The sequence below is a fragment of the Lynx rufus genome, unplaced genomic scaffold (genome assembly GCF_022079265.1).
Source record: "Lynx rufus isolate CCGP_SWC_20201006 ecotype Redwood Valley unplaced genomic scaffold, mLynRuf1.p SCAF_1, whole genome shotgun sequence".
Classification (NCBI taxonomy): domain Eukaryota; kingdom Metazoa; phylum Chordata; class Mammalia; order Carnivora; family Felidae; genus Lynx; species Lynx rufus.
The window spans coordinates 114,695,067-114,722,269 of record NW_025814823.1 but is presented as its reverse complement, the minus strand read 5'-3'; the positions used below and the strand labels follow the sequence as shown (position 1 = coordinate 114,722,269).

The 27,203-nt window shown below is 44.7% G+C and overlaps 2 protein-coding genes across 6 annotated transcripts in view; both read right to left on the bottom strand.

Annotated features, from left to right (window-relative positions):
- KDM3B (lysine demethylase 3B) overlaps nucleotides 1-19,279 on the bottom strand; it is a 75,244-nt gene extending 55,965 nt beyond the window's left edge. For 3 of the 4 annotated variants that reach the window (XM_047085268.1, XM_047085285.1, XM_047085294.1), the window contains exon 1: nucleotides 13,145-13,354. In XM_047085268.1, coding sequence (XP_046941224.1) covers nucleotides 13,145-13,339 — 195 coding nt within the window. In that variant the 5' untranslated portion in view covers nucleotides 13,340-13,354. Of the gene's footprint in view, nucleotides 1-13,144; nucleotides 13,355-19,195 lie in introns of those variants that run through there. The other variant, XM_047085277.1, reaches the window with a different exon arrangement.
- On the bottom strand, nucleotides 16,649-27,049 carry FAM53C (family with sequence similarity 53 member C). 2 transcript variants are annotated; one of them, XM_047085327.1, is made up of 5 exons: nucleotides 26,963-27,049; nucleotides 23,371-23,600; nucleotides 22,919-22,976; nucleotides 20,609-21,393; nucleotides 16,649-19,700 (listed from the first exon to the last, which is right to left on the bottom strand). In XM_047085327.1, exons 2-5 carry the CDS (start codon nucleotides 23,446-23,448, stop codon nucleotides 19,443-19,445), a joined length of 1,179 nt encoding a protein of 392 aa, XP_046941283.1. In that variant the 5' UTR covers nucleotides 23,449-23,600; nucleotides 26,963-27,049; the 3' UTR covers nucleotides 16,649-19,442. The 2 variants fall into 2 exon arrangements, with proteins under 2 accessions (XP_046941283.1, XP_046941274.1); XM_047085318.1 differs by lacking the exon at nucleotides 26,963-27,049 and adding an exon at nucleotides 26,508-26,587.
- Nucleotides 27,050-27,203: the final 154 nt, after the last annotated feature.

Below are 27,203 nucleotides of genomic sequence, written 5' to 3'. Positions count from 1 at the left end.
ACGAGAAGCACAATTTTTACTGAGAAAGAGGAGAACAATGAATTGCAATATATTTAATACATGAATGGGCTCACTCATATATACATAAATGTTCCAAGGGAATAAGACACAACTTCAAATAACTTGCAGACCATTGGAAAGAGATAATCAAACTTATACTTATGTGCAGACTCAGGCACCCAGAAAGGTAGTAGCAGCATAATAAACACAGGTTGGGGCTTATGTTCCAGGAGACTTGGATTTGAGTACCAGCTCCACACTATTAAAAAAATTTTTTTTTTTAATATTGGGGCACCTGGGTGGCTCAGTCGGTTAAGCGGCCGACTTTGGCTCAGGTCATGATCTCCGCGGTCTGTGACTTCGAGCCCCACGTCCGACTCTGTGCTGACAGCTCAGAGCCTGGAGCCTGTTTCAGATTCTGCGTCTCCCTCTCTCTCTGACCCTCCCCCGTTCATGCTCTGTCTCTCTCTGTCTCAAAAATAAATAAATGTTTAAAAAAAATTAAAAAAAAATTTTTAATGTTTATTTATTTTTGAGAGAGAGAGAGAGAGAGAGCGAGAGAGCAGGGGAGGGGCAGAGAGAGAGGGAGACACACCAGTTGAAGTAGGCTCCAGGCTCTGAGCTGTCAGCACAGAGCCCAACACAGGGCTCAAACCCACGAACCGCGAGATCATGACCTGAGCTGAAGTTGGACGCTCAACCGACTGAGCCACACAGGCACCCTGAGGTCTACTCTATTAACCCCAAAACTTGGACAAGTCACTCTTCCCTCCTCAAGTTTTGGTTTTCTCCCCTGTGATAAGACACACTTGTCTTGCTTATCTCATAGACTGGTTGTGAAGTTCAAATAAAGTAATGGATTCAAAAGCATAATATGCCATAAAATAAGGAGAAATAAAGTAAAAAAATCAAGTACGGGGGATGTTCAGAGGCAGGAGAGATCACTTTAAGGGTGCAGAGGGGACTGATATGGGCTGAGCCCCCTACCCACCCCCCCCAAAAAAAGTCCACTCAAGTTCTAGGATGGCCAGGAGCTATATAAGCAGACTGTGGGGGAAGGAGTGAGAGATGAGGCTTAAAAAAAAAAACAAAGTCAATGTGGCAAACCTTGAATACTGGGATAAAAAACTGAGGCTTCATCTAGCTGCCAATGGGAGGGGTGTGTATACGTGTGCATGCACACAAGTGTCATTAAAGGGTTTCTAAGTGAGGTCAAGATATGAACAGAGTAGTTGGTTTAAGGAAATTCAGCTACTAACCAGTGGATACAGACAGACTGGAGTTGGGGGAAGGTTATAGGGAGTATTCTTACATGACCTAGAGTGGGAGCAGTGAGACTAGGAAGAAAAGTGACTTGTGGTTGTTAAGAATCATCAAGCTTGATGAATGGCTGGATAAAAGGATAAAGGAAAATTTAAAAATGAATTGGATTTTGAACCAGAGTGATACCATTACATAACTGATATCAAGAGGAGGAGATGGCTGGAGGACAGACAAGACCTTGCACGGCATGAAAAGTAGCATGGAGTATTAAATGCCCTGGCTGAGTCTGACCCTGAGTACGCTAACAGGCATCACTCAGAAAACCAGAGGCTGAGGCTCCACCGTGACTGATGGCAAGGTGCCATGCTGAAACCACTTTAAAAATCAAAGGCGAGTCACAAAATTCTAAGTTATAGCAATACACAAATACAATACTAAAAGAAGTCATTGTACTATAGCTATAACAATTTTTATTGCTTTTACAAAAGAACTTCAACACTCAAAAAGTTAATATTCAGGAATCCTATCATTACTTACCTGAAAACATCAGGGAAAAGTTCAATTACTGAAAAACCAGATTTCACCCAACTTAAAGGAAATAAACTTTCAACCCACCCCAGCAAAGGACATATATGGAATGAAGTGTTTACTTTGACAACAACAACAGTGCTACACATTCTGGGATCAAGCTACAGTTCGAGGCTAACAGTATGAATGTTTGCTATTTTTTTTTTAAGTTTATTTCTTTACTTTGAGAGAGAGAGCACGAGCAGGGGTGGAGCAGACAGAGGGAGAGAGAGAGAATCCCAAGCAGACTCTGCACTGTCAGCATGGAGCTGGATGAGGGGCTTGAATTCACAAACTACAAGATCAAGACCTGAGTCAAAACTAAGAGTCAGATACTGAATTGGTTGAGCGACCCAGGAGCTCCAATATGAATCTGTTTTAAGAGCAATATGGAATGTGGATATATGTAAGCACGTTCTCTGAACACTAAGGCTTATTTCTGGCCCTAGCACTGTGCTTTACTTCCTAGCTTAGGTAATGGAACAAAGGAGAACATATAAGGTAAACAATAATTTCAGATCAAAGTACCTACAACATGAACTCTTAAAATGGTAGTGGCAAGACCAGAGAAGAGGAAGAAGGTATATAAACTAACAAAAAATCGGGGCGCCTGGGTGGCGCAGTCGGTTAAGCGTCCGACTTCAGCCAGGTCACGATCTCGCGGTCCGGGAGTTCGAACCCCGCGTCGGGCTCTGGGCTGATGGCTCAGAGCCTGGAGCCTGTTTCCGATTCTGTGTCTCCCTCTCTCTCTGCCCCCCCCCCCCCGTTCATGCTCTGTCTCTCTCTGTCCCAAAAATAAATAAAAAACGTTGAAAAAAAATTTTTTAAACTAACAAAAAATCAATGGCTGTGGTTGAACTGAGTCACAGATGACCAAGACAGGCTGATAATCTGAATAGAACAAGACTAAAACAGTTTGAGTTGATTATTTAAAAAGTCTTTAAAAATTTCTACTATTAGAATAAAAATAGCAAATAGAACCACACATGCTATAGCTAGAATCCAAGCAGTAGATGTAAAATATTTCATGAGTTAAGGAGAGATAGTAGTAAAACTCTTGCTTTCATTTCAAAATTCCTTTTATGGTATATATGTGACTTACACTTATTTTAGTGACATTAAAACCAAAGAAATTCTTTAATAAAATCAATTAAGTTCTCCTAAGTTTGATAACATCAGATACTAACTAGTAACCTGAGTAATATAAGCTTTCATGTTTATTGTGTTAATATCAGCTTGAGGTCTGGTTCTGCCTAAGGCTACTCTTACTATAATTAATAAAGTTATTCATTCAGTCATGCTCACCAAAAATAGAACATCTCTTATGTATATACAGAGCATTTACTGACCAAGAATATCAAGGTGAATAACGGTAGCAATTGGCAGGAGGGACTCACACCCCAAAAGAGTCAACACAGAGGTATAAAAATGATTACAGAGCTGTGTAATAAGGGCAATAACAAACATGTTATGTTAGGCTAGAAAACATATCTGCCTTGAGAAACTAGAATGGTTTCACAGAAGGGATAGTAGTATACAAGCTGGGTCTAAAAGGACAAGTTGCCTTCTGGCAGAGAAAGACTTTCTGGCAGGTGCAAAGGAAGAGAAACATAAAAGCTGATTGAGTGTTCCAGGCAGCAGTGGCAGCTGTTAGTAAGTAAGCTGTAAGGGCTCTGATTGGCATGTTAATGCATGATGCACTGAAACCTGGTGGCAAAGGTATCATATTTGGCCAGCAGAGTGGTTTTTTTGTTGATTTGTTTTTAATGTGCATTGAACATCTGTAGGCAGTATCTGCACTCTCCAGTTGCCAATCCACTATATTCTCTAGTCTGTCATCTAGCTGTTTTCATACACCTGGTACCTTGGACACAAGTGGGTTTATGTTCCCTGATATAGGCCTTGAGGGAGCCACTGATAGTTTTAAATGGGGAGGGGGAAGACATGGTACAATGTTTTATAAAGATAATATCATCTGTGGGAAAACTTCTCAATGCTCAATTTAAATAGAAAATCAAAATAGAAATTACAAAGTATTTTATAATTAGATGAATGGCAAAACACTTTATTCATACTATGGAAAAATATCGAGAAGTTTTAAAAAATGAGATATATCTAGAAGACTACCATGGAAAGATCTCCAAGATGTGTTATATGCAAAAGAAGCTGGTTGCAGATTTTAGGATGTGTATGTGAGAGAACAGGAGGATTGGGACAGAGAGGATAATAGCATTTTTGCCTTAATCAGTAAATGCTTTTTTAAAAACAAAACAAAATCTATATTCATATAATGCTTAAATAATTAACACTTTTTAAAAAGGAAAGAATTAACTTTGGGAGCAGGGTGGAAGGTTAATTACAGAGAGAAGAAACTGGAGGCAGGGGGACCAATTACAAAGTCATGATAATCCAGTAAAAAGATGAAAAAGGCTTAATCCAAATAGATATGAATGGAAAACAAAGTCTATTTGAGAAACTACAGAGATAAAAATAACAGATGATGATGGCTGAGAGTAAGAGAAATGGAAGATTAACTCAACTCCCGAAGTCCCTAAGTTTTCCAATTTTACTACCTACATACATACCATTAAAAAACGCACAAGCCCAAAATGGAGTCACTTGTGCTAAGTGCAAGTCATCAAACCACAACTTAACTTCTCCTAGGAAGGGAATCTTAAACCAGTAAATCTGGAATTACCTGGTCAGCACTAGAGAGGTAATCTGCCTGATGGACCCCTGCTCTCCCCCAAAGGAAGGTAACCTTGTCTGAAACAATCAGCTCTTTGCTAGAATAACCACCTTGTGCCACCTCCTTCTGCCTATTAAAGTCTTCCATTTTGCACAGCTCTCTGGAGCTCCTTTCTCTCAGCTCGAAGGGATGCTGTTGATTCAGGTATTGTTGAATAAAGCCAAGAAGATCTGTAAATTTACCAGCTGAATTTTATTTTTTAAATGATTCTAAACAAAATGTAAAGTCTATTAGAAATGATTTTACAGGTGTGCCTGAGTGGCTCAGTAGGTTGAGCGTCCAACTTCGGCTCAGGTCATGATCTCACGGTCCATGAGTTTGAGCCCCCATCGGGCTCCGTGCTGACAGCTCAGACAGAGCCTGGAGCCTGCTTCGGATTCTGTGTCTCCCTCTCTCTGCCCCTCCCCCACCCATGCTCTGTCTCTTTCTCTCTCTCTGAAAAATAAACTTAAAAAAAATTTTTTTTTAAAGAAATGATTTTACAAAACCGTGGGATATCTTGACAGCCAAGATGGGGAATGATGCACGTCTAGAAGACGGCTGTTTTCAAATATAAAACAATTTTTTCTATATGGTTCATCTGATCAAGAGATAGCTTTCTTTTTTTCTCAAGAGATAGCTTTCTAACAATTAACCTCATCAACCCCCCCCCAATTTCTAACATCTACAATATATGAAATGTTAAGTACTTGAGTATCATAAGGATAGCCTAAATAAAAACTCAAGCATACAAATATATAGTGTTTTTAGGGGCTGTAGCATCATAAAGAACTGAATTTGCATCCCAACTTCCTTATTTCTTAGCTGTGTAGCCCAGGGCAAGACACTTTAGCCTCTTTGAGCCTCATTTCCTTTGCCTATAAATAGGGACAGTAAGTACCTCAAAGGATTGTCTAAGGATTAAATGAAATGAAAGCATAAAATGTCTAGCAGATTTGGGGCTCCTGAAAAACATGCACTCCTTAAGAAACTCACACTACTGGTCAGATTATAAATTGGTATGATTTAAAAACAAGAAAACATATTATCAAGAATCTTAAATATGTGCATACTCTGGGTCTTCATAATAACCATTCCTAGCAATAATTCTAGGAAATAACCTTAAACAGAGGGAAGGCTTTATTCACAAAAATGCTCACACAGCATTATTGATAAAGTCTAAAATCTTAAACAATTTCAATATTCAGTGAAAGAGGAACAGTTTAATAATTTATCCAGAATAAAAATTATAAAATTTTTCTTAAAGAGCTTTTATTGTTTTCCTTTCACTTACGAGAGCAATACATGTTACCTGTGGAAAATAAAGCCCCAAGAAAATTAAAATTACCCATATACAAAAGTTTTCAGTAATACAGGAAAAGTGCTACATTAAGTAAAATAGCAAAACACAAAACTGAAAATACAGTACGAATTCAACTTCTGACAATTCTAAAAAGAGATTAGATGAATATGTATCAAAATATGTATCAAAATATGAACAGCTGTTTCTAATTGGTTGTGACATACAGGGATGACTTTTAAAATTATTATCAAATTAATTTCATTTTGTATTACAGGCATGTATTACCAAAAAACCACAAAAATAAAACATCTAAAGCTTCTAATGTGACAAATCAGGTGGACAATGGGCCTTGGATTGGGGTCTCCAATAAGATTCCAATAATCTCAAGACAAAAAAATTAGTAGTGAGTCCATATCCATAAAAATATATAAACAGGGGTGCTTGGGTGGCTCAGTAGGTTAAGTAGTTAAGTCCAACTTCGGCTCAGGTCATAATCTCGCGATTTGTGAGTTCAAGCCCTGCGTCGGGTTCTGTGAGGATAGCTCAGAGACTGGAGCCTGCTTCGGATTCTATGCTCCTCCTCTCTCTGCCCCTCCCATGCTCATGCTCTGTCTCTGTCTCTCAATAATAAATAAACGTTAAAAAAATAAAATAAAATATATATATATATAAACAGAAAAAAGTTAAAGATCAATTATAAACACCTTAAAACAGGAGGCCACAGAGCAGAAATTCCGTAAGAAATCAGAAATGAAAGTTAACAATCTAATACTGGCTTCTACATAGTCTACTTTAAAAAAAATTTTTAAGTTTATTTTGAGAGAGAGAGAGAGCACAAGCAGGGGAGGGTCAGAGAGAAGTAGACAGAATCCCAAGCAGGATCTGCAATGTCAGTGCAGAGCCTGATACGGGGCAAACCCATGATTCATGAGATCATGACCGAAGCCAACATCAAGAGTCGGATGCTTAACCGACTGTGCCACCCAGGTGCCCCTAGTCTACTTTTTAAGATATGGTAGTCAGAAAAGACCTCTTAAAAATACTAACAGAAAAATTCACATTCTGTTCTTGATGGAACTTACATTTAGTAGAGGAAATAAGCTATATATCTTGTTATATATCTATAAGAAGAAAAATGTGATTAATATTCCAAAAGAGGTATATCACAAAGTGCTACAACAGCAAAGAAAAAAATAACATGTTGGGGATTCAGAAAGGCTTTATAGAGGTGGTAGAACCTGGAATGGACAAACTTTCTCTTTATAGGATTTTGATGGTTAATATTAAAAGCAAAGAGGAAAGGGGAAACAAAGCAATAAAAGCCAAAAAGTACTAAGAAAGTGGAGGATCACTGAATCAGGGCTGCTTGCTATAAACATCCTTTTGGCAACACCCAATTTCCCTCATAGGATTCTTTGCACACCAAGGGTCCTTCGTATCTATAATTTGGTCTCGTGAGTAGACCAGGAAGAGGCTCTGTGCAGATCTCTGGATAGGTGTATCTCCTACTGTAAATTAATAACCTTATATGCGAATTTACAAATCAGTCTCCAGAGAGTGTGGTGAGAATCAGTTCCCCAGAGCCTGATTACCCCTACAAACACACACACACACACACACACACACACACACACACACACAAATGGAGTTTTTACCCTTGCAAAACTGAGAGAGGTCATATATATGAGTCACTACTTGAACATAGGTAGGTTTTATCCACCTACAGAACAAGGGTAAAAGACACTCTGGCAGTCGGGATAGTGGGGTCGGGAGTACTTAAAAACCACCAACCTGTCAAAGGCAGTGGAAAAACTGAGAAGCAGCAACAGGTGTCAGTCCCGCAGGCTTTGTGGAAGCAAACCCTACAGAAATCAACTCCAGCTGTTGAGAAAATCACTAACAACAGAAAAGGCCACGTAACTTACCCACCATTTACAGTTATTCACCCACCATTTACAAGAAGGGAAGGGGGGCAAGTGAATCAACTATAACAAGTCGGAGATAAAAAGTAGGCAAGCGAGTACTAAAGGAGGGACTGAGCCCCTGGCAGGTGGGGAATTAGTGAAGCAACTCTTAGAAATAAATGGTAATTAAGAGGAAATATTTGTGCACTAAAGGGAGAGGATGCTGGATGGACAAAATGGCCAGAGTATGTGATCACTGGTGGACATACTGCACAGCTCTAAACTCAACAGAATGCAAATTAAGATAGAACTACTAACAATTATACACACACAATAAGACAAACTTTTTTTTTAAAAAATGAATTATATGAAGCACTTGAGTGCCTGAAAAACTCAAGGATGGCTTAATGTTCAAAAATTGACCTTAAGGTTCAAAAATAGACCTCCTGCTCTAAGAGAATTAAGATGAAAAACATTAGAGGGGCTCACACTTAAACATTACATATTCTTTTGTATAATCTCACTTTTATTTACAGTTCTGTAAACAGTACACTGATCCACAAAACATATTCTATTTATTTTAATAAACAGTGTATCATGTACCAGGCAGATTTTTATTAAACTCCTGGAATTAAAAGTAAAGGACACTTAAGGATAATCATTAACTCCCATTTCAATTAGGGCTGAGTTCTACGTTTGTGTGAACATAGGTGGAGATTGTGCCCTGGAAACAGAGTACTGTCCTAGACCTGATTATAATCATTATCTAGGAACAAAGTAGAGAGGTATTTTAAAGTCCACCTAACCTGAGACAAGGAAGAAAGGTTGGAGGAGGACGTAAAAAAATAAGGCAGATACAGATAAGTTTTCATTCCTCTTGGAAGACTCCCAGATAGAAGAAACATGGTACTAGCCTGGACACTGCTACAATTATTACATTATCTGGAATCAAAGGAAAGGAGTACTTTAGAGTCCACCTTTCTGTCAGATAAAGATGAAAGATTAAGGGATAAAAACAATAAAGCAGATATGCTTCTACTCCTCTTGCAAATTCTGGATAGCTGTGATAGCTAAGATACACATTCAAAACAAATCATTGGCTACTAAAAGAATCATTTAATTCTAACAAACAGCAAGAAAAGGATAGTTTATTTAATAAAACTGGTGCTACCACAACTGATTACTCAGTAGGAAGCAAGTTAGATCCCCCACCGCACATGCCACTTACAAAAATATTCCAGGCAGACCAAAGATCTAAAGGTAAAAATACAGAAACATTAAATAACATTTACATAGATTCAAGGGCAAGGAGCTATCCCCAAGCAAGTAAAGAAACCATTAAGAAAAGTGTAAGAAATTTAATGATGTAAACATCTTGTTTTTCTGTATGGCAAAACAACTCATAAAGTTCAAAGACAAATGAGAGGAAATAATTGTAACACACCTGAGGGATAAAGGAGTTAATATCCTTAAAATGCACAGAACTTGTACAGAGTGAAAAGACTCCTATTTTTTTTTAAATGGACAAAAGATAGGTATATAACTCATTAAAAATATAAAAGGCCAATAAAGATAGAAAAAGACCAGTAGTCATGAAACTGCTAGGTATTATTTTTCACCCATCAGATTGCCAAAAGAGACAGACTGATGACACGAGTGATGGGAAAGGTGGAAACCAGCATTGCATGTATGCACTGCTGGTGGGCATGAGAAATGCTATCATCTTAGTGGAAAACTACCTGGTATTATCTAATACAACTGAAGATTCATGTACTCCTAGAATTCCTAACCCACTCCTAGGTGTCTAAACTACAGAAACAAAACCATTACACAAGATATGTGTACAAGTTTATTAAGCACAGCATTATTTGTAGTGCCAAAAATATAACTAACTTGAACATCCAGGATAAGGAGGAATGATTAAACAAATGATGGTACATCCGTTCTATGAAATATCATGTAGTTATCTAAAAGGATGAGTAAGATTTATAGGTATTGATGTCCATGGTATAATGGTAAATAGAAAAAAGGGGAGGGGTGCCTGGCTGGCTCAGTCCATAGAGCATGCAACTCTTGATCCTGGGGTTCTAAGTTTGAGCCCCATACTGGGTAAAGAGATGACTTAAAAACAAAATCTTAAAAAAAAAAAAAAAAGTCCTTACAAAAAAGGGGGGGAGGGGAAGGCTGCAGTATGATACTATTCACTAATAAAAGCAACCTTTTGTATACAGATGAATGTTTTTATATTTTTTGTACCAGTATTAAGAAAGATAATGGGGGGCCTGGCTGGCTCAGTCAACAGAGCATGTGACCCTTGCTTGGTCTCAGGGTTGTGAGTTCAAGCCCCACGCTGGGCTTTTTTACTTAAAAAAATTAAAAAAGACAAGCAAAGCCTTTTTTTTGCAAAGTGGAAGCCTGTGAAAGATACTGTTGGCTTTTCCTGTGTATTCTTTTGGTTATTAGACATTTCGCAAAATAGAAGTTTTACCTTTTAATAAAAAAAGGAAAACCCATGGTTTTTTTTTTTTTTTTTTTTTTGGTCTGTGTGTTTAACTACCACACCTACATATATGAAGGTCCCAAGGTCTCTGCAACTTATACGGACCAGTAATGATTGGGAACACAAAGAGGACAGTTAGAAGAATCAGAAATAAATGCATAGAAACCCATTAAACTAATCTTGCAGCAACACATTTTTTTTTTTTTTTAAACATAACAGGACAGGCCTATTTTGAAATACAAATAAAGCTACTACTCCATGGGGGGGGGGGGGGGTAGTGGTAAAAAGCTGTTGTCCTATTACATCTAAAATTCTCAGTAGTTATTTGTCAGCATAGCTTTGAAGATGAAAATGCCCTCTAGCAAACCTTTACCAACCAAACTCCCAATCAACAGGATCCTGACTTTTCTATTTTCATATTTCATCTTAAGGAAGTACATGGCTTTGGTAATGTTTTCCAGAAAAGGGTTCATTAAAAGGGGCAGGACTACATTTTTAAAGATTTCAGGATCAAATAATATTTAGAAAGAGACCATTAATGGAGCCTAAAACTGAAAAGTGTTTTCAATCACTTCAAAAACTCATTCATCCAACCCTCAATTACTCATCCTTAACAGGGGGCGCCCTGCTATGCAATGCTCAAAACCAAGCATGCCTGAAAACATCTTAAACTAACTGAATGAAAATCTGCCCAATCACAGGCCAGCTGCTTGAAAACTCCACCCGTGAGTACAGGAAGAACACTTTTGATTGGAAGACGGTTGTGTTTACTACGGTGTGTGGTGCAAATTGGAAAGGCCCACATGTCTAGGGTCCAAAGGAAATCTCTTTAATGAAAAAGAAAAACAAATGTCCAGTTCTCATCCTAGGCTAGTCATTGTCATTAACAGAACCTCAACATAGCTACTGTAATTCTTGAGCAATTTTGCAAACTGGTGAAAAATTCTAAAGGCTGTGAGTTTTGTTGTGGTAGTTTTCTCACCTATGTCCCTTAATATACATACAAGCTTAAGTTTATTCTCAAAACTAAATCTGCCTTTGCTTCTGTATACACACAGCTCCATGAGAGACCCCAACACACTTCTAATGTACCCTTAACTTTAATTTCCAAGAATCACTGCAACTTTTTACTTGGTTTGGGAAACCACTTCATGAGCCCAGTGGTAAAATTATTCAGTATTTAGCTTAGTAGGTGTCCAGCATTTCAGTGAGCTTCAAAAACCTCTGTCCTTAGGGAGCTCAGCAAACAACAAAGTGAATGGGTAGCCATTTCAGGTGCAGAGCTCATTAGCAATTCATCTGATGGAGGAAACAACTAGAATATAAAATTCTAACTGAAAAGCTAGGGCAGACTAGGCCTTAGGTCGAAGTATGCATATAATAGTGGATCCTAATTATGTTTTTCATTTATGGGAGTAAATTTTTGGATCTGAGATAGACACCTCTCCCCCATCCCAACTTAGAAAGCAATCTTTTAAAGAAAGCACAGAGTATTTTACAACCAAATCCCCTCCTTAAGCATCACCCTCATCCCTTTATATTCCTGGTAGCTTTTTATAAATTCGCCCCACTGAAGCCACATAAATGCCCAAACAGCCTTTTCTTATTTAGCATGGAGAAAGATCAAAGAATGTGAACTCAAGTAGCAGAAGGAAAGGCTAAGCCAGCCGCAAGCTAAACAACCCATAAAGCCTGCATATCAGAGGAAAAGAAAAAAAAAAAAAGCAAAAAAAAAAAAAAAAAAAGCCTAACACCACTAATCAATAGGTAGAAAAATGAGTATCAGAAGCCTACAATATTAACATCAAATCTCAGGAAATCATTCCCACTTACAGCAAATAAAATATCTGCAGAAGCAAGTTCATCACGAAAATTTACCTTCTATTACATTCCAAAAGAATCTCCCTATTTTCATAGTCTTAACAGAGAAGCTAGGGCTGCTATCAGAATGAGGAACTAAAGAGGCTTGCCAAAGCTCAAAGACAATATTGTGCCGCCACATTAACAAAAATAACACAAGGTCCCAAATGCTAGTTAAGTTCTATTTTACTGAATAACTTCAATCACGAAATACACCAAGGCCAAGTATTCAAAAACGCCCAAGCTCCAACACAAAGTTTCAAAACAAAACCTCTCCCAGGGTTGAGGGAGTAGCCGAGCTGGGAGCAAAAAAGCACCACCTAGCAGCCCCATTCCGCTCCTAAGACAGATCTCAAACTTATCAAAAACAGCCACAACCGCAGCTCCTGTCACCCAGAAGCTCAAAGAGAAAGGGAGCCTGAAGAGTCCTGAGAGCTGGCCTTTCTGGAGACCGCCAGGCCAAGCCCGGCTCAGACAAGGAGGAAGTAACTGCCTGATAAAAAAGCCCCGAGCAGCTCCAACTGCAGCCTCTGTGCCTCCCACAATTGCCCACATTCCCGCCCCACTCGGGGCTCCCGGGAGGAAGGGAACAGGGCGCAGATTTCGAGGGAGGCTGCGAACTACAGGTCCGCGTCTTTCAGGGAGCAGCGACAGCACCAGCCGAACTCTTGAGGGGCCCAGGAGCCCAGGGTTCGGGAGCCTGCTCGCAAGGCGTGTTTTGGGGGTGTGGGGGGGGACGCTGAGAAAGGGGTCGCTGAGGAGGCGGGGCCTGTCGGGTGGAGGCAGCAGCTCTTGGCGCCCTGGCTGCCCCCCGGGGGAAACCGGGGCGCGCACCCCGACGCGGAAGCCATGCCGGCCAGAGCTCGGGGTGCCGAGGAGCCGGTGGGGGGCGCTGAGGAGATCTGGGGGCGAGGAACTGGGTCACCCCCACCCCACCGCCCCCTCACAAAGGCCCCCGGGGAGGCCGCCCGCAGGCCCCGCAGCCCCGGCCTCAAGTGCCTGCCTCGGCCGCCACTCACCGCTAGGTCCTGGGGCACCGCCCCGCTCATAGCCCGCACTGTGCCGGCCCGCCAGGCCCGAGTGCGCAGCGCAGGCCCCGGATCTCCACCCGCCGCCGCCGCCGCCGCGGGGACCGAGGCCGAGGACGAGGCCGCGGTATCCGCGAACAGAAGCAGCAGCCGCTTGCCCACCGGGGAGGCCGCCGCGTCCGCCATCGCCAGGGCCGGCCAGACCCGCGCTCCCACCCGCCGCCTCCCACCACCTCTGCCGCTGAGCGCCCGATCCGCCCGCAAGGCCTCCCTCCGCACCACCCGCGGCCGCGGCTCCCCCCCACCCCCCCCAACAGCCACCACCAACCACCGGCGCCGCGCAGCGCCCCCCGTGGCCGGGAGCGGAGCCGCAGCCCGGGTCCCGCACAGCGCCCCCCGCGCTCTGGAGCGGGACGGCAGCTCCGGGCCCCTCACAGCGCTCCGCCCCAACCTCCCCCGGGCCTGCAGTGCCCCCTGCGGCAGGGAGGGGAATTGCAGTTTAGGCGGGGGTAGGGAAGTGGGCGGGCCCTTCAGTCTTCCTTGGTACCATCCTGGTCCCAACCTTCCTTCTGGGGTGTCCCATATGTGAGAAGGCTGTAGCTTACCCGCCTCGGACACCCAAGACTTTTCCTGGGGTAGGGGGCTTGAGGGGCAAGGTACCTAGAGGTAGCGTTTTGAGCTCAGCAGTTAGCACCGCAATAACTATTCATTTCCTATCCTGAAAATATGCCCTATCAGTCCTGTCATTATCTTTTAGAAAACTCTCCCCACTGGTCCCTGGGACACATTGTCTTCTCACTGGCCCATAACATGGTACCATCCTATTCTATACTACTAGTACTTCATAGGTTCCTTTCCATTGACCAATGTGCTACATCCACTGGATGTTGTAATACCACTCTTTCCACTGGGTGAAGGCCAATGTGTTTCCAACATCTTGGTATATTTACTTAAACCGATGGAACTTCTTCCCTTTCCAAGTCTGCCAATGTTATTCAGTACAGGTGTTTCTCAATTCAACTTTTAGGGGAATTGGAAAGAGATCAGCAATAAAGAGATTCTCTTTGGCTCAACAGCACCTCATCTTACCATGGAAGTAGTGGTGTTGGGGGCCAAAAAAAAAAAATAAAACCCCAACCACTCCTATCTCAATTCATTTAATACAGGTGTGGGAGATTGATAGTTCCTGTTAGAAAAGGGATTGTAGAGAAGGAGAGATACTGAATTTTTTGCCTAGATGGTCATTCACACCAGGCACTGGGAAACCTCAATCATTAAAACATTAACATTGGTGGGGTACCTGGGTGGCTCAGCCTGTTAAGCATTCGACTTTGGCTCAGGTCATGATCTCACGGCTCGTGAGTTTGAGCCCTGCGTCAGGCTCTGACTGACAGCTTGAAGCCTGGAGCCTGCTTCGGATTCTGTGTCTTCCTCTCTTTCTCTGCCCCTCCCCTGCTTGCACACACTCTCAAATATACACACTCAAAAATAAACATTAAAAAAATCCATTAACATTGGTAGTATCAGAGACTAGCACAGGTTCTATAGCTTTATAGATGCAGACTGAGTATATATGGAAGTAGATACAAACCAGAAATCATGGATTGTTACCCTCAAAGTGGCCATTTCTTTCAATGATCTGCACTACAGAAAGAACAGTAGCTGGTTCTTTCTCCAAGACTTAAGTGCTTACCCAGTTATCTCCTGACTCTATCTTTTCTTTACCCTAGACATACTTTCCTTGCAAAGGTTGGGGTCTGCACTGGGGATCGGGGAGCAACTACTGACTTTTCTAAAAGTACAAAACCACTAGAGGAAGTCATTCTAGAATTAACCTTGTGGAATGCCAGGGAAACATTTCCTTGGACTTTTTCTCTTCTATTCCTTAGAACCTCCACCTCCCATAAGCCAACCTGAGTCCTGAATCAGAATGCTTTCCTGGGCCAAAAGACACCTCTTAAAGCACATGGCCCACAAATTGTAGTTGGTAATAGAACCAGGGTGAATCCCTAAGACCTACCTGCTTTGCAGGATTCCTACCAAAATTCACTGTTGAGACTTTCTCCCATAAGGAGCTCTAATTACAGCCCCAGTGTCTAAAGCTGGATTCTCACAGCACCGGAGACAGAAATATGCCTAAGCTCAGGGATGGGAAGGCAAAGATGAGAAATTCATTCAACAAACATAGTAGGCACTTTTCATGTGCTATTAACTTTTCAACATGCCAGGGACACAACACTGAACAGAACCCTTGTGTTCTCATGGAGTTCTTCCTTATACTAGCAGGACTTCAGGAACAGAAAATGAAATCACACTTCGCTTCACAGAAAATAAACAGTAGAAAAATCTAACAACAACAACAACGAATGAACAGAAAGGAAAAAAAAAGTCATTTGAGATGCTCAAACTTGACTCTTGCTCAAATGGTAGGTGAAATGAAAACAGCAGCAGTGTTAAGTAATGAAAAAACTTATAATACTGAGACTTCTTTAACCACATGCCAAAGCCCCACCCTCCTCAAAGCCTCTTCTTGGTTTCTGGGGCAGGTGACAACCCTCACTATTTATGGAGTGTATTTTCATCCCCTCAAAGGTTCCTGCTCCAGGTTATCAAGCCAATCCTGTCCTCTTGCACACTTCATTGGTATTCAATGATGAGTGCCACAAATCTGAAGCAGGAAACTGGGACGGAGGCTAAGCAACTTGACTCTTCTTGCTGCCTGGCAAGTCAGCACCACAACTGGTAAAGAAAGGCTACTCCTTAGGGACAGAGGCTCCTGCCTGGATCTCTAAGCAACTACATTTTACCCAAACTGCAAGAATGCTAACACAGGGAAAAGGGTGGAATAGAAATGTCTAAAGAGAGTGAGCCAAACACCTTCCCTGAGCACATGAACATCCCAAACTAAATCATTATGGAAAATACCAACTTCTGGGGCAAAAGAGAAGCTCTGCTGTTAGGATAATTTTCCAAAAGCATTATTTTTAGAATGGAGTAATTGCCTAGGTCTTTGGAATCTGAATTCTCAAGACTAAAATCTCCATCTCTCCAGGGCATAAGATGTAAAAACTCTTAAAAAAGAAAAAGATTCCTGGTCAAGTCTCTCAAACTGCTTTCTTCCCACTTCCTAAAGACTACAAATCAGTCTAGACAAGTTCCTGACTGGACTATCAAGCATTTCTCAGGGAGCTAGAATGTATTAGTACTTGACTTCAACTTATTGGAAGACTGACCACAGGGTAGAGGAGATAGTTACCACTATCAGGGAAACAAAGACCAATCAGACTGCCAAAAATAACCAAGGCCTTCTCACAAGCTGGGCCACAGGATATTAATGCTGTGGCTGCAAAAGGCCTAGGACCAGATACTGCCCTCGAGGGGCAAAGGCCCAGCCATGTCTTAGAGCAAGGGACTGTTAGAGTTAGGTGGCCTTCTCCCTGCTTCCTCCTTGCTTTTCTTCGTGGAGAAGGGAAGAAGACACTGTAGTACACAAGATTGCTTGGGAAAATGAATTATTCTAATAAAACTTTATTTTTTCAAACACAGCCACAGAGGCAGGACCTCATGTTTAACACACACAGACTTATGGATTTTTTTAATATAAAACAAAGTTTACGAAAAATTTTTTTTCCACTTTTTGTATTTGTAATCCCATTAGCACAGGGACTTTGGCAGCAGGTGGGAGTGAAGGGCAGCTGGAGCTGCCACTGGGCAGTCACCGGGCACAGGAGGAGAGCACCAGCCTGGGAGTGGCTTCACTCACACACGCAGGAATACTCACCTACTGGTCAGCCACACCACACACACAACACAGATGCAGATGTCTACCCAGCGTCAACCACAGCCCTGTATAGGTGTGCTCCACTCTGGGTAAGCCCAATATGTGAAAATCCAAATAGTCAAAACAGCTAAAGTAGAGGGAGGTTGCTTGCTTTACAAAAGAAGCAATCACACAGGCTGCTTTTTAATGGTCGGCAGTCCAAATGCATTGCAAAATAGCATTTGGCTTATACAGAACTTTTGGAACAGATCTACTGTGTAAAGCAAAATGAACCACTTCTTGAAAAGGCTTGTCCCAGGGTCATGGGTGCTCAGATTGGGAAGCAAGATGACAGTTTCAACTAATTTAACTTTCCAGATCTTAATGTAATAGAATTCAAATATGATTATCTGTAGACCTTCTCCCCTAAGGATGGCACCCTGGGGCTTTGGGGAAGCCAGGGTAGAGGCAGAATTACTGCCCTCACTTCTTGAGCTTGGGGCTTACAGAGACACCACTGGTCTTGCTAGTGGCCTATTGGAAGCTGGCACAGCCAATATGCAGCAGAGAGCCCAGGCATAAGGATGCCCCAGGAGGAAAAGAAGCTGGCACCAGGGAAATTATGGCCTAAAGAAGAAGAGCCAAGGGAGGGATGAAACCAAGGATGGGCAACTACTGGGCTCACAGTTTCCCTGGATTCTCCAGAGAGCCTTTCTCAGGCCCCTACAGACTTGGTAGCTCACTGGTAACACATGGTAACTAGCAGGAGAAGGGGAAGAGCCCTGGAAGGGTAGAACCTTTGAGGGCCAGAGCCTCAAGAAGAAATGGCCACCTCCCCTGGAGTGGAGGTGAGAGGGCTGCAGCGTCAGTGATGTTCCTATGTGACATGTGGGAAACCAAGAAAATGACAGGTTCAATCCCATGAGGAAGAAAACATGTGGACTTTGGTCTTCTCCCCTTACCATGAGGAACTGGGTCCTAAGACACCCTGGAAATCCAAGAGAATGCCCTTCCTCCAATAAACAAGAAGGGCAGGTCCAATTCAGTCGTGCAGGGTCTAACCAAAGCCGGACAAAGCCTAACAAGCTATTTGGCGGCTGCTTCAGTATATCTTCACTGGTGCCAGCCCTGCCAAGGGTCCTACAGTCATTAAACCCATCCCTGCAGCCACTGGGACCTGCTGCCCTGGCTTAAGTTATGGGCGAGAAACAAAAAAAGGAAATTCAATCCAACAACAACAATTCCCAGCTGCTTCTCACAGCCTTTGCTTTACACAACCTCAGCCAACCCCTTAGTGAGCCCCAACCTCCCTGAGGTCTCTCAGGTCCAATTAGAGGCAAATAAACATTTCTAGGCAGGAATGGAAGACAAGCAAACTAGTAAATGCTGACATCCCCTTCCTCTTTGTCAAGCAGGTCTGAAAAGAGGTTAGACCTGGATCTAATGACAACAGGTTTCCCTATAGTCTGTTTCCAAAAGATAGTGCTGGAATGAGCTTACCCATGCTTACTGGGGACTGAATGCCACTTCTGCTGCAGGTTGGCCTTAGATGATGAGGGCCAACACAGGGCCTTTCCTCCTTGTTCTTGACCCTCGAAGCTCAGAATGTGAGGGGAAAAAATCCCATCAGTAGAGAGGGAAAGAGAAAAATGGAGCCATCCAACCATGCCTCAGTTGTCCACAGGTGCTTACATCTACTTAGAGAAAGAGGCAGGTTGTACATAGCCTAGGCAATCTGCTAAGAAAAAAAGGCCAGCTCAGAATCAACATAGAGAGCCCTCTCCAGCCCTAATATTAGACCTATCTAGGGAAGGGGACGGGTCGAAGACAAAGACCATTAGCCAAGGTCACAGCACTTAAAAGACCCTGCCATCCCCCAAAAGAGAGTCCTTTGCAGAGCCAACAGTGCTTATGGATTATCAGCTCTGAAACCAAGCTACTTAGAAAAAAGAAAAACTTGGTGCCCTCCTCTTGACTCCTTGAATAAGCCTGCTATCCCGTGCAAACTCAAGATCCTGGGGGTATCATGATGCTCTGCTGTTATGGAGCAACTGCCGTCCTTCCCTAAGGCTACGCAAACACACCTTTCCCCAAGTACACTCCCACGCACGCGCACACTCTCACACAATTTCTCCAAGGAGGCTGAATGAACCCCCCACCCTGGCCAAATTCTAAGACACAAGTGCCCTTTGAAGCAAAGGGGCTAGTGAAATTCCCCGAGCTGGGGTCAGCAGACCCCTTCCTTCCCTGCCCATTGCTTTTTCGGTGGCAGGGATACTCACACTCAGGGCCGCCATGGGAAGGGTCTGCTCTGGGGCTGTCCCTCCCGCCACCAGCTCCGTTTATCTTGTCCCGGCCAGTCTCTTGGCATGGTCGAGCTTCCTGGAGCGAGAAGATTTCCGGCTGCCCTGAGTCGGAGCCCTCCACTCACCCCCATTCCCAGGCTGGGCCCCTGGCCTTGGGGCCTTGACACTTGTTAGTAGCCATAGAGAATCAGTCTGTGTGGCCCCAGGAAGTAGCCTCTCAGTTTTAGTTCTCCTCAATTAGATTCAAGTCCAGGTCCCCAAAGTCCTGCTGGCACAGTGTCCGCTTTCTCAGTGCCTGCCGCCCCCACCGCACGGCCCCCTCCTCCTCCTCTTCGCTTTCACTGAGCACCTGGGAGGAACCCCCAATGGGGCTGCAGGAAGCAGAGAGGGGTGGGGGGCTACAGGCCATGAACCACGGTGGAGAGATGCTGCTGCCTTCCCGGGCTGTTTCTTGGAGACAGAGACCTCCTGAGTATGGTTTCTGTCAAACAAACAACAAAGTTAAGAATGCAGAAAGATATCAACTCCCACAGAACCCTGGCCCAAGCTATATTTCAAAGTATCCCTCTTGGTTACCCCTATAGGTATGAGTCCTAGGCATGACGTGGGTGAACTCCCTGGTAACATTTAGAAAATTTAGTATGCAGACACAGTTCTTTGAGCAAAGAGCCCATAGTTTCTGTTGGGTTCAAGATTAAGAGCTCACTTACAAGCTTCATGTGGGCAGGAATCTTATCTGGGTGTCTCACAACAATATTGCAAGTGCCTAGTCACAGCCCAGTACATAGCAGGTATTCAGTAACATTTGCTGACTGGTTGGAGGAATGACTCTGAATAAGTAAATTCTCAAAGGGGTTTGTGACCCAATGGACTAGTAGGAAGAGTATGAAAAAAGTGGACAAGTGCATATAAGCTGCACTCACACTGGGAAGTCAAAATCCATTTGCTGAACAGATGAGTAAGGCAGCAACCTGTTTGGCTGAAGCCCTCACAACACCCAGCGGAAGCACTGACGGAGAGTGGCAAAATCAGTCTAGAGGTCAAGAAAGGGTAGGGCACTGATGATGTGACTTTTGAGGCTTATGCATTCTCAGAAGAGGAGGGAAAGCACCTTTAGCAGAACAATCAGGAATCCCTATTGGAAGATTTACCATGGGTCTCCCCTCAACTTCTCTAGAACCTCCAGGCCCAAGGAGTTACACACGACATGGGACACTGAGTCCTAAAGTAGGTACAGTCCCGGACAACTAGGATGGTGAATCACACTAGCAGAAGCTCAGACAGAAAAGAACCTGTCAGGAGTGCATGGAACTAGGGGACACTTCGAAGTAAAAATGGAACAGAGTCTCCCTCCTCCCAACCAAGTTTCCCTAGTCCTGCTGGTCCCACCTGATTCATCTTGTCGAAGTCTAAAGAAGGCCGCAGCCGCCGGGGGTCCTCCTCATGGCGCCGTTTGACTCCAGCTTTGCGAGCATCCAGATCACAGGGTTGTGAGCGGCTTCGGGGAAGATTGCGGAGGCCTCGAGGTCGCCAGGGCAGCTCTGGGGAGGATGCAGGGGAGCTCCGGGCAGAGGGCAAGAAGCGGCTTGCCTGCGGGCCCAGGCTAGGTGACAAGGAGAAGCGACGCTGGGGTGGGCAAGGTGACAGGGACTCAGCATCACTCTCCCAGGAGACACTCTGGGGGGAGGTGGCACAGGGTCGAGAGGAATCTTGGGCCAGAGCCAGGCTGAAGAAAGGGGGACTGTAGGGTCTGTGGGCCGGGGCACATTGAGAAGAGGCACTGGGAGCTTGGAGGAACCTGAGGCTGGAGACCCGCTTTGGGGGGCTCTGGTGAGGCACCTGCGGCCCACCCCCTCCACCACTGCCCCGGTGCTTGATGGGAGTCCACAGCTTGGAGGGGGCGGGCCGCCACACCGGCTGCCAGCGAGACAGGTCCACGGGCACTGAGAGTGAGCGGCAGTGCCTCTTGGATGGAGGGGCAGGGGGCACAGGAAGCTTCTCTGGATCTGGGGGCTCAGGGCTTAGGACTTGGGAGAGGGGCTGCTCCTGTGGGGAACTTCCCGGGCTAGGTGGTCTGAGGTGCAGGCTCAAGCCCGAGGGGTGGTAGCTGAGGTTGAGGCTGTCCTGGAACTCAGCACAGGAACAGTGGGGCAGGCCCCTCCAGGAAGCACCTTCTGGAAAGCATTCATAATAAAAATAGTATTAATGATAGCTAATATATTTTTAAGAGCTTACTATATGCCACAAAATATAATGAGCACTTTATGTGAGGTTTCCCCAAACCTCAGGAGGTAGGTACTATTATCCCCATTTCACAGATGAGAGAAGTCCAGTAACCTGTCCTAGGTCATGTAGGAATGAAATGATCAAAGGAGGATTCAAATCCAGGTCTGTGTGATGCTAAGGCTAGGTCTCTTACCACTAGACTATACTGCCTCCATTATGAGGAACCACCTGAAATTAAAAATAGTCTCAAATACCGCGTATCACTCCCTCTCAAAGGCACAAACAGTCAAGAGAAAAAAAAGCATGTGTGCCCTGCTCATACTTCACTCCACCTAGCCTTACTCTGCTTCCATACCTATCAGCCCCAGGTTGTAAAAAGCAGGCCCATGCTCTTCTTTAATCTTTCTCCTTCCTACATGTCACCAGCACCCAGACAAGAGTTAGGGCTGCCAAGGATTAAGAGGTAATCGAGCAGGTAAGAGATCATTTTTATTCCTAGAGAGGGCAAACAGAGTGGGGAAGGCCTTTGATGATGGAACCCAGGCTTGGGAAACCCTAAGACTATTCATGTTCCTTTGTTGTCTAGCCACCCACAAAGAAATGCTCCAATTAACACCCTGATACCAAAAGATCTAGCTAGAGTGTAGTTAACTAAAAAAATAAAAAGTGCCAAATAATATATATAGTATGCAACCTTTTAAAGGAATAAAAAGTACACATTTATATTTGCTTCTATTTGTATAAAGAAACTCTAGTTGGATAGACAAAGTAATAACACGAGCTGCTTTTGGGGAGGTGGCGGGAGCTAGATGGAGAAGGGAGACTTTTTTCAATATATTTGTTATTCAGAAAAATTTTTTTTTGAGGGGTGCCCGGATGGCTCAGTTGGTTGAGTGTCCGACTTTGGCTCAGGTCATGACTTCGTGGTTCATGAGTTCGAGCCCTGTGTTGGGCTTTGTGCTGACAGCTTAGAGCCTGGAGCCTGCTTCGGATTCTGTGTCTCCCTCTCTCTCTGTTCCTCCCCAGCTCACACTCTGTCTCTCTCAAAAATAAATAAAGATTTAAAAAAAAATTTTTTTTTAGTGTGTGTGGGAGAAGGGCAGAGGGAGTAGGAGAGAGAGGATCTTAAGTGAGCTCCAATGAGGGGCACGACCCTGAGATCATGACCTGAGCTGAAATCAAGAGTGGAACACTTAACCGACTGAGCCACCCAAGTGCCCCTTTAAATTTTTTGAACCACATGAATGTATTACCTATTTAAAAAAAAATCAGATTATAAAAGTCCTGTCAAGGCTAGAATAAGAGCAAACTAAACAAATAAGCTCCATGCAGGTGCAGGAAAATGGAGATAAGTGTGAATCTCAGCAGGTGACCCTGGCAAGAAAATTGTGGAGATAGACTAGCTGGCCCTGGTCACTGGAAACCAATGAAAGAAAGGTGTAGATACACACAGACACACATACAAAGCCTTACCAGACACAAGTTGGAAAGGGTTCCCACAGTTGGAGATGTCTGCATGATCAGGCAGAGGCTAAGAGAGAGAGAGGATATCCATCATGATTTAGGCTCAGGACACAGATTTCCAGGAAGCCCTTTTCAGCTTACCCCTGTAATTCATGGGCTATAGAGATGTTAGGGACTCCTAAATGTTCTCTTCTTGTTGTCTTCCCAAAGTTAGTGAGTAAAATAATCCACATCTTCCAACATCTCATACCCTTCTCCACCCAAGTTTTGGTGTCCCTTCTCTATCAGTGGAAAAATACCTGCCCCCTTCCTTTTGGGCTGGGTTTTGAGCCTTTAGTAGGCTCTTCCAGTACAAGTACCATGACTCATACGGCACAGGACATGGGTAAAGTAGTAGCAACAAACAGCCTCAGAAAAAAGGGGGAGGGGATGGTAGAGAAGCAGGAAGACTGGTCTTTTACCAGACTGATGCTGAAGCGTGTGCATTTCAGCTCATCCAGAGTCTGCTTCTGTAGCTGCTCAGTGATCAGGGTTATCATGATTCTCCCCAGGATATGACTTGCACACTTTGGAGCAAATGATGGATGTCTTCCCTGTTGTTCTTCCAGACCTCACTCGTGAGCCGTCTTCTGCCACTGCAGCACCATTCTAGCACCATTGGGACTCCCCTCTCCAGTCATGCCTGCTGAGTCTGCCAATTACAGAGGGACCAGCCCCAAGTGATATTAGAGATGTACCTGGCCCAAAGGTGGAAAATGCATGGCACACATACCACAGCATCCCTATGCCAGGCCTCTGGCAGACATCATTAATTGATCACAGCTCTTTCCTGCTAAGCCTAAACACAGCCTCAGAAACATTCTGAACGTGGCACTCCAGTTAACCAGTAAAATGAACTGGAGTTAGCAAGCAAGTTGAAACCTATTTGCCACTCCTAACCTGGTTCATGCTCTGCTCTGTCTACCCAGACTACCGGTACCACTTAAAAAACAGCTCAAGTGAGAGACAACACCCAAATGGTTACTTCCATCCTGATTACCCCAATATTTTCTTTTATCCTCTAATCAGAAACAGAGAGATACATTTTTCCTAAACCACACAAATAGTAATAGGGAACAGGGTGGAGCACTGGTTGTAGGAATGACTTTTTCCTTTAGACCAATCAGAGTGAACAAGGTTTCATGTTCTCCCTTAGCCTGAATGTATATTGTGTTATATTGTTTTCTAACAGATACTGTATACATTCTCTTACAAAGCTAAGAAGACAGAGAAATGGAACCAGGATTATTCCAATTACATTTCAACTCTATAGATGTTAACAACTGTATGACTTCATTCAACTAAGTTTTTAGCCTGATCTGACTCAAAGACCATGGATACAATTAACTGAGACTCCTTCTCATGGTCAATTTCAGTAGAAGCAAACTAATTCTATCAAAGAACAGGCTTCCAGCCTACACAATTGCCTGAGGGACCTTGCTCAATGGAGGAGAGGAGGTTAACCTAGTATTTCCATATGGTTCTGCCTATTCCCAGAAATGACCAGCAGGCAGACAGCTCATCAGAGGGTGTATATAGCATTCTCTAGTAGATAAAACAAACATTCAAGAAATCTAAATCTTGCTCCAATTTGCTGTGACAGTTCTGGGAAGTCACTTGACTTTTCTTGGCCTTAGTTAACCTGTATATAAAATGGGCACAATAAATGTCTTAACCTGTCACAGGTACCATATAACATGAAATACCAAAATGTAAAAAGCATACGATCTAGCCTGTACAAATCAGGACTCCACAAAGACTGCTGTTTCTCAAACCCTCCTGTTTGTTGCTCTACACAGGCTAAGAATGCCACAAGTGATGATATTAAGCTGAAGAAGGCAATTGGGTTTATCTATTTGGCTGGACGCCACCCTTCCTCATCTGCACACCTAGGGAAGCCCAAAACAGCTCTTCTGTGACCTTGGAGGCAGATCACTTTCTACTTTTGCAAAAAAAAAGAGGGAATCATCTTGACCCCATCCCCACCTCAGAGAGAGGTAGGTAAGGAAAAGCAAAGAAATACATGTGGATATATGTGGAGTTTTTTTGGAAGAAAGGTCTGGGAGAAGTCAATCATCATTACAGATAACTATCATTTTCACGCATAATTATCACCACCCTGAACGAAGTTCCAGCTTCCCGAGAGCTCCCTTCAGCAGCTTCTATGTTCTTGGAGGAAAAGCTAAAGCTTCTTTCCTGCTCTTGGTTTCTTAACTCTGCCCCCAAAAGATCAACTAGAGACGGAACCTAACTGAAGGCTTTTACCCCACAGATCACAGGCCTCAGACTGACCAGCCATGAAGAGCAGGGAGTGAAGCAAACTCTTTCAAGCTTTTCATGAGGCATTTGGCCAAACAGCAAACTCCCAGCCCTCTCTGGGATCAAGTGAAGAGAGTGATTTTGTGTTTTTCTGCATTTTAATTGTTGGGATGTGGCCACACACGGCGGTAATTGGAACAATGCAACTACCACCACGCAACTGATACTCTCAGCCTGAGTTTCCTAAAACAGGCCAGCCTGAGAGGGGGAACAGAACGGAAGCCATAAGGAATCAAACCAGGACACAAAAGAAGGCAAACCAGCTCCGCGAGGGGCCTCCTCTTTCTCAGGCAGGCATAGAAAAAAGTGTAAGAAACCCTCTCTTGCCGCCTTCCTTCCCCTTCCATTTTGTTTATCTGAGGGGCAAAGACAGCCCTGAACCTTCACTAAACAAGTTAAAACTTCTCAGCTTAACAACTGGCACAGGGCTCAGCCCTTCACAGAGCAGCAGGCCGCTAGGCCCTCCCCACGACCCCACCAGGCCCAACTCTCAATCCAGGCTTTCCTTCCACCATCAGCCCCCTAACATAAAGACTGGACCCCCATCCCATCTCTTATTGGATGGCAGTAACCCCTGACATTCGGGTTTCAGGGATGCTGAGGTTGTGATGAAAACTGAAGAACCTAGGATCTAGTCAGGCCAAGGGGTAAGAGAGTCACAAATCCCCTGGGGACCTTCCCCCCTCCCACCCCCAGGTCCCAGGCCCACACCTCTGGGGGAGACTGAAGAAAAACATGAGGAAGGCAGGGAGGTGCATGAACATGTAAGTGAGGATCTGACTGTTCCTTCTTCCATATGGCTCTGGCGGGGATAGGGGTGACAAGTGGGGAGCACCCCTCCCCCCACCCCGATGAAGAAGCAAAAGGCTAGGCCCCCCTCCAGTCTTCAACCTCTCCCTCGGTTGCCCTGCCTGTCCCTGCGGGGTGGGGCATGGGGCGTCCGCTGGCCCCTAGGGGGGCACAAGGGCTCGCTCAGGGGGGCTGTCGTTCGCCTCCTCCCATATCAGCTTCCATCACCTGGCCGCGGGAAGCGAACTCAGGACGCTGGGGATGAAGAGGGTCTGGGACTTAGCACTCCGCCAACCCCTCCCCCACCGGGTCCCGTGCTCTCCCCGCGGAGGCGTCCAGGGAGGCCGTGCGGCGCTCGCGGCCGGGCTGGGGGAAGGGAAAGAGGGAAGGAGGGAGGGACGGCCGAGGTGCCCGCCCCGAGGCCCCAGCGCCACCTGCCCTCGCCACCTACCGCGGCTCCTCCAGCTCCCAGGGCCGCGGCCGGAGCAGCTCTGAGCGCTCCGTTCGCCCCACGGTGCCCTTAAAAGGCGCCGGCGCGAACCAAAGAGCCCCTAAGGAGAGTAGGGAGATCGCTCTGGTTCGCGGAATCCTCCTGAACCGCCCGCGGAGGCTCGAGCCTTGCGCCGTTTCTCTCCCAAAGTCTATTTTGGAAAGTACTGTCGGGAATGAGACAGGTTCTTTGATTTAGGGATGAAGGTGGTTTCCTCACTATCGAGTCACCCCCTCCAAAATACTGCAGAAGGTGGACGGACCCAGTTGGCGGCACATCTCGAAACCCGCGGGGGAGGCCGTGTTGGACGAAGGTAAACAAAGCCATCCCCTTCACCCTCCATTCCAACACTAGCCTAAGTACAGCCCTCTACTCGATTTGAGTCGCGTAACAGAATTAGCCGAAGTTCCTCTTACCTGCTCTCCTGTCCGGCCCTCTAGGGCTGCTTCGGAGAAGGAATCCCCCTTCCGCCAGCAGAGGACCCGTCCGCGGCGTGAAGGCTTCTGGGAAATGTAGTCCAAGAGTCGATTAGGGCCTGCTCCGAGTCCCAGGAGCCCCTCTTCAAGCTGCCGGATCGCCTCGAACCTTATAAACCCAGGACTTGCAACGGTTGCGCGGCCGTTCCAAATTGGTTTTGTAATTAGCCCTCACCCAAAA